Source organism: Camelus dromedarius, chromosome 5 (genome assembly GCF_036321535.1).
Source record: "Camelus dromedarius isolate mCamDro1 chromosome 5, mCamDro1.pat, whole genome shotgun sequence".
NCBI lineage: Eukaryota > Metazoa > Chordata > Mammalia > Artiodactyla > Camelidae > Camelus > Camelus dromedarius.
In genome coordinates this window covers 29,487,356-29,494,370 of record NC_087440.1, presented here as the reverse complement: position 1 = coordinate 29,494,370, position 7,015 = coordinate 29,487,356, and the positions used below count along the sequence as shown (strand labels likewise).

Below are 7,015 nucleotides of genomic sequence, written 5' to 3'. Positions count from 1 at the left end.
ATGGTACAGACTTTTTGTACACTACTTCCTCACTATCTTACAGAATAAGATAGATGAGTTTGATATCTTGAGAATAGGAAAGATCAACTGAAGCTTTTTTAAAAAATGTGTTGTATATATCCACAATGGAGATGATATCACTGCCCGCTGCCCCCCCACCCCAGTGTCACCCACATTGTTCTTAATTTACCTTTCTGGGCCCTTTACTCTCAATCCACTTTTATTTTCATAGACTCCTAGAATTATAGAGCTAGAATATATCTTAAAATTTGAGTTAAAGTCCCTTATGCTGCAGGAAGAACCTGCTGTACATGGAGGTCGAATGATCTTCCCAACATCACACAGATTTTGGTGGCTAAGCTACAAGGAGAATCCAAGTTTCTCAATTCTTGCTCATGCTTTTCACAGCTGCCTTTCTAAGTGGAATATATGTCAGATAAGACCTTACACTTTCCAAAATTCAATTATTTGTGAAGATGTTGTAGAAATTTTAAAAATATACTGTAAGTGGCTGTATGCACTTAAAAGAGTTGTAAAGATAAAAGCCTTTAAATAATGACTTTATGTGATTCCTTATCCCACTGATATAAATAAATAAATATAAATATAAATATAAATATAAATATTTGAATGATGTGTTCTAACAGATCTTACTGAGGTAGAATACTCTCTAAAAATAAACATGTATCTGTTTTCTAAGAATCTAATACCTTCCCGCTGTACTTACTTTCATGCTTCCTCCCCCACTTGACCTCAGTCCCCATTTTCAGTGTTTCCTTTGCTCCTCTTGCCCAGAGCTCAGTAAGGAGAAAGCTCTGCTCCACAGCCTTCACCATAGTCCCATAACCAGCAGGTTTGAGAGGCGAAAGTACCTTCCTTCTCTGGAGAAGGGTTTTCAACTAATCATCGCTTGAATTTTTTTAAATAAATATTTCCCTTTTTTATTTTATAAAAACTACTTTTTGTTTTTTCATTTAAATGAACACCCCACTGGTGGCAACGTAACCCATAAAGATGTTTTCATCCTCAGAAGAAATACAGGATAATGACTTCCTCTTTCTTTTATAGCTTCCCTCCCCCCTCATCAATATAATCTTTCCTCTTCTTCCATTTTCTCCATCTCAGTTTGAGCATAATCCTTCAATCTGATGTTACTGAAGTACAGTCTGAAAGGATTTCTTTCAGTTGTGAGTTATTTTGATTATCAAGAGAAGCTAAGGTGAGTGACTTACTCTGGGAGACAATGATTTCTTCATTCACATCTGCATCTAAGAAGAGAATGGATGATGGTTGTAGATAATAGCTAAGTTTTTTAAGCCTCAAGTATGCGTGTAACCCAGTATCCTTGAGTCATTTAATCCTTTTCTGTTTAAGAATCTATGTGAAAGCCTCCCTAAATTACTTAAATTGAGAAGACAGCTCTTCTCCCTGTGGTTACTGAGGGCTTGGCTAGATACATGGATGAACATTGCATTATTAGTAAGGAAGAACTTCTGCACAGATTCTTGTCTTTCCCCAAAGCATTTGTTCCCCTGAGGAGAGTTCACAGTTCACTCACTTATATGGAGGGCCTCTGTACTCCTAGGTATCTCCACAGTCATCCTCTAGATACTTCATCCCTGCAGATTAAACACAGAATGGGAATTCACTAGATGTTGTTAACAGAGGAGCAAGCTTTTTAAGATTCTACATATAAGACTATGCAATATTTTTCTTTCTTTGTTTGGCTTATTTTATTTAGCATAACATCCTTCAGTTTCACCCATTTTTTTGCAAATGGCAGGATCTCCCTCTTTTAAAGGCTGAATAATCTGTATGTGTGTATGTATGTATGTGCAGAGATGAATGTATACAATCATAATTTCTTTATCCACTTGAGAGTAGAATGGTGGTTACCAGGGGCAGGGAGGTGGGGGAAATAGGGAGATGTTGGTCAAAAGGTACATGGTTGCCAATGATGTTGGATGGATAAATAAATCGAGAGCATTAATGTACAGAATGATGACTATAGTTAATAATACTATATTGGATGTTGGAAATTTGCCAAGGGAGTAGATTTCAGGTGCTCTAATCATAGGAAAAATGCTATGTGGAAGATGATATGTTAATAAGCTTGACGGTAGTAATCATTTCACTATGTATATATATGTCAAATCATCATGTTGTACATCTTAATATATAGTTTCCAGTTTTAAAAAAAACTCAGCCCCCCTACTCCCAGAAAAAACCCAAGCAGGCTTGCATCCAGAAATTTGGAAGGTGCAGGTGGGTGATATAAAACCCTCCTGATCTACTGACAGAGCTGTTCTAAGAGTAGGCACTGGCTTGGAATAGCTGTCCCCTCTGACATGGCAGCCTTGGAAAGAAATGCCATAACTCAGGCTCCACGGATGGTTCAGCTCCCTCAAGAATTCCCCATAAACGTAATTTCTTGTTACGGATTTTATGGCATAATTCCAAGATTTTCTCAGAGTGTGACAGGGCATTTCTAAAGATTGTTGGTAGATTCAGTCAAATTTTATGAAGAACCTGGCATGTGCTAGATGAACCTCATTGTAAACACAGAAGAAATAAAGATACATTTCTTAAAAGTTTGTCATTATGGTGTTCAGATTCCAGCTGACTTTGGTAGTGTGACAATAACAACATACAATTCAACATTAAATCCTGCCGATTGCCCTTCCTAAATATTTTCTAAACAATTCATTTGTTTGAATAGCTGTTGACCTATCTTTAAGCCACGTCGTTTTTCCCCACTGTAATCCCACTTCAGTGTATTCACATAGTAACCCAAATGAAATTTCCAAACTGCAAATTTTAAGGTATTCTCTAGATTTTATTCTAAAATACATTGGAGACTGTTCAAATCCAACTTTCTTATTGTAGACTCTAATGCTCAGTCTTTGGCTGTCTCTTTATTCTGTGTTTGTGCTCAATCAGTCATAGGTCTTCTACAGTTCCTAGAAACTCTGCCCTGACACAAAGTCTTTATATGTCTTGTTCCCTATTCTTAAAATGCTTTTCTCCAGACTATGAAATTTAGTTGAAGTGTCACCAATTGAGAGAAGCTTTTCTAAATAAGCCATCACCACACATCACCACAGGCCACCATCATTTTTTAAATCATAATTCCCTTCTAATTTTCTTCTTTTATCAATAGTGGTATTTTATTTTACTTATTTATGTTTAATTAATTTACTTATTGCTTGTTTACTAACTTATTATCTGTCTATATTTCTAAATGGAAGTTCAGTGAGGCAGAAACTGTCTCCCTTGCTCACTGTTGTACTCTCATTAGTTAGCACATACATAGTGGATATTCCTTAAGTACTCGTTGAGTAAACAAATGAATAATTTTTTAAAATGACACTGAAGCTATACATTGTGGGATAGAGCTTTCAATGTGATGTCTGAGTTTTGTTTTGATATTCACTAAATCACAAATGCAGGCTAGGGTCAGAATTGTGGGTTTTATGATATTTGAGGCCACGATCATGTTCATGTACAGAATATATGTGTTATTTTGTCCTTCAGTGAGGAAGTGGCATGGTGGAGTGCCCTGGGTGTGTTATGAGTAGCGGTTGAGTGTTGCTGGCTACATCTTCCTACGTTCCTGAAACAGTAGGTCAAATGCATGATCAGAGAGGTAATGGAGTCAGGTCACAGTCAGAAGAATTTTCACACAGGGAGGGCCCTGTAATGTCGTGTTTTGTGCTTGCTTACCCATTATCTAGGATAAATCTGTGTAGGTTCCAGTTAAGGAAAAAATGTCCATTCACTACTCATACTGTCTTGGGATCTCTCTGATGGATTAAAATGAAAATACTGCCAGATCAGTATACCTGATCTTAGACTACAAGCCTAAGTTTCCAAGTTGGTTAGATTTCTCATCAACTACAGAAAATATATCAGAACAGGCTGCATCTCTTATTATCAGTCTAAAGTTTGGCTAAATTCAGAAGTAGCTGCAAATATTGCTTACTAAGGTAGATGTTTAGGGGAAGGATTAGTGCATTTTTGAGTTTCATAACACATAGAAATAACACTAACAAGTTGAGGTTTTGACTTTGGGTATGTGACACACTTCCCATGGTTCTGATGTTTCTAATTTTCAGGTCATCACTTACCCTTCCCCCACCTTGGTTTACGAAACATAAAATGGGGCAACCAAACATCTTAATGCAATTTCTTAGTAATAGAGAATATCTGATGATTTTTAAAGAAGGGCTATAACTCTGATTAAATGCTATTTGGAATAATTAAAATTTCTTTATTTTTCATAGCCATATTATGAAAGAAAGTGAAAAAATGGAACCTACAAATTACACCAGAGTGACAGAATTTGTTCTCACTGGCTTATCTCAGACTCGGGAAGTGCAACTCGTCCTATTTGTTATATTTCTATCTTTCTATTTGTTCATTCTTCCAGGAAATATTCTTATTATTTGCACCATCAGGCTTGACCCACATCTGACCTCGCCCATGTATTTCCTGTTGGCTAATCTAGCCTTCCTTGACATTTGGTACTCCTCCATCACAGCCCCTAAAATGCTCGTAGACTTCTTTGTGGAAAGGAAGATCATTTCCTTCGGTGGGTGCATTGCTCAGCTCTTCTTCTTGCATTTTGTTGGGGCCTCAGAGATGTTCCTGCTCACAGTGATGGCCTTTGACCGCTATGCTGCTATCTGCCGCCCCCTCCACTATGCTACTATCATGAATCGACGTCTCTGCTGTATTCTGGTGGCTCTCTCCTGGATAGGGGGCTTCATTCACTCTGTGATACAGGTGGCTCTCATTGTTCGACTTCCCTTCTGTGGGCCCAACGAGTTAGACAGTTACTTCTGTGACATCACGCAGGTTGTCCGGATTGCCTGTGCCAACACCTTCCCAGAGGAGTTAGTGATGATCTTTAGCAGTGGTCTGATCTCTGTGGTGTGTTTCATTGCTCTCCTGATGTCCTATGCCTTTCTCCTGGCCATGCTCAAGAAACACTCAGGCTCCGGTGAGAGTACCAGCCGGGCCATGTCCACCTGCTATTCCCACATCACCATTGTGGTGCTAATGTTTGGGCCATCCATCTACATTTATGCTCGCCCATTTGATGCTTTTTCCCTAGATAAAGTGGTGTCTGTGTTCCACACTGTGATATTCCCTTTACTTAACCCCATCATCTACACACTGCGAAACAAGGAAGTAAAGACAGCTGTGAGGAAGTTGGTCAACAGATACATTTTCTGTAAAGAGAAGTGAAAGATAAATGGCATATTTTATAGTCCTCCTGGACTATAAATGGTCCTAAAGTAGGAAGCATTTGCAGTAATACTGCTGCTTTCACTACCTCCTTTTGTATGAGCTCTTAAAATCCTACTAGATTTTCCCTCTGTTTGGTGAAAAACAAATAAATTAAAATGGAAGTAAATTTACCCACACCCTCTCTGAAATTTCTGGTAAATTACTGTTAAAATTCAAGGTAGAATAATGGTCTCCTAAAAAATACATTTTCACTAATTATTTACTGAGCGACCATTCTGGAGAGGCTTTGGCTGTGAGGAGAATGTGTGTTGAGAAATAATAAAATAAAGAAGACCTGGGAGACGTGTCTACTACGAACATATAGAAGTGGCTAGCATATGAATATGCGTAGTTTCAAGTGACCAAATTAAATATTGTCATGTTTCAATGTCAGCCCAGGGGGATGGTGTTTGGTAAACAATCTTCCTGGGACTGGAAAAATAGATTATTTTGTCCTTTATCCCTTCCTTTTTCCAGAGTTAATAATGGAAAGTGAGAATTCGTTTACATAAGTCATGTCAGCTCACTTCAGGTGGTAGCCACTCAACAGTATTGGTGACAGAACTCAAGATTTTGTCACATCTTGGAGTCAATGCTCATGAATTTATAGCCGAGTGTACTTTGGTTCATACATGAGACCCCTCTCTTTCAAAGGAAATCTCCTGTCATCTAGCAGTTTTTATAGCCAGTTTCTCCTTAGCACCCTCTAGCGTGAAAGCAGACTCGGAGGAAAGGGACTCTAGGTTGACTCGGACTGATAGACATCTAAGCTGTGTGATTTATTTTAAAAGATCACCTCTTTTGCCATTTTTGTGGGTTTTTTTGTATTTGCTAATTCTGCCTTTCATGTTAAAATTAAATTAATAGGGTGCTGCTTTTGTTAGTACTATAGTTAAGAGTTCTTTCCTATTAAACCATTTTGAGTACACATGGAAGAGATCTAATGTACTGGTTTCCATAATTCTCTAGTGGATTATTTATTAGTGATTACACTATTCCCTGATACTAAGAACCCATTTACTGACCATGCTTCAGAATGTAAAATGCATATTATAATATTTGAGTTTATACAATTTTTAAATTTAAATTAATTTTTCAATTTCAAAACTAGGGAGTCTGTCCATCCAAGGGCAAGAGCACTTTGTGAGCTTCAAGCTTTAGTCGTATATTTATTTGATATCATACAATGACTAGGCTTTATGGCAAATAGATTCCTGTCAGTATCCGGAATGAATATATGTGAATAGTTAATGAAAACAATCACAGGGTAATTCTTTATCTATACGCTATTTATTAATTGAGAAAGTAATCTGTCCCAGACCCAGTGCACCTCAGGCACATAGGATGGAATGACAATACATAAAATTTGTTCTTTGCTTTGGGAATATTTTCCTATGATGATTGAATGGGGTTCCCAGACCCCTGTGTGTTTGGAGGGGTCCCCACACCAATAAACAATTCTTGGATTCAAGCAGCGTATCTGAAAATTCAGCTCAATGCTGACACTGTCTACCTGGAGGCAGAATCAGATTCCACAGGTAAAGGGCTCAGTTCCACAAGACCAGCCTCCCCTTGAGATGCCAGCTGCAAGCCCAGGTGGCTACCTGTGCTTCTGACTAACTGGCTATAAATCAGAGATTCCCATGATCCTCTCCTTGGGTTTGATTAATTTGCTCGAACAGCTCACAGAACTCAGGAAAACCTGTTTACTCACTAGATTGCT

At 38.0% G+C, this 7,015-nt stretch overlaps 1 protein-coding gene across 1 annotated transcript; it reads left to right on the top strand.

The window, feature by feature from the left end:
- Window positions 1-4,290: 4,290 nt before the first annotated feature.
- On the top strand, window positions 4,291-5,250 carry LOC105103694 (olfactory receptor 4M1). Its single transcript, XM_010997303.2, has one exon. The coding sequence runs from the start codon at window positions 4,291-4,293 to the stop codon at window positions 5,248-5,250; it is 960 nt and encodes a 319-aa protein (XP_010995605.2).
- The last annotated feature ends 1,765 nt before the right edge of the window (window positions 5,251-7,015 follow it).

Bases quoted from the DNA above. Each gene is read 5' to 3' on its own strand.
- LOC105103694 (XM_010997303.2), top strand. From the start codon at position 4,291: ATGAAAGAAAGTGAAAAAATGGAACCTACAAATTACACCAGAGTGACA.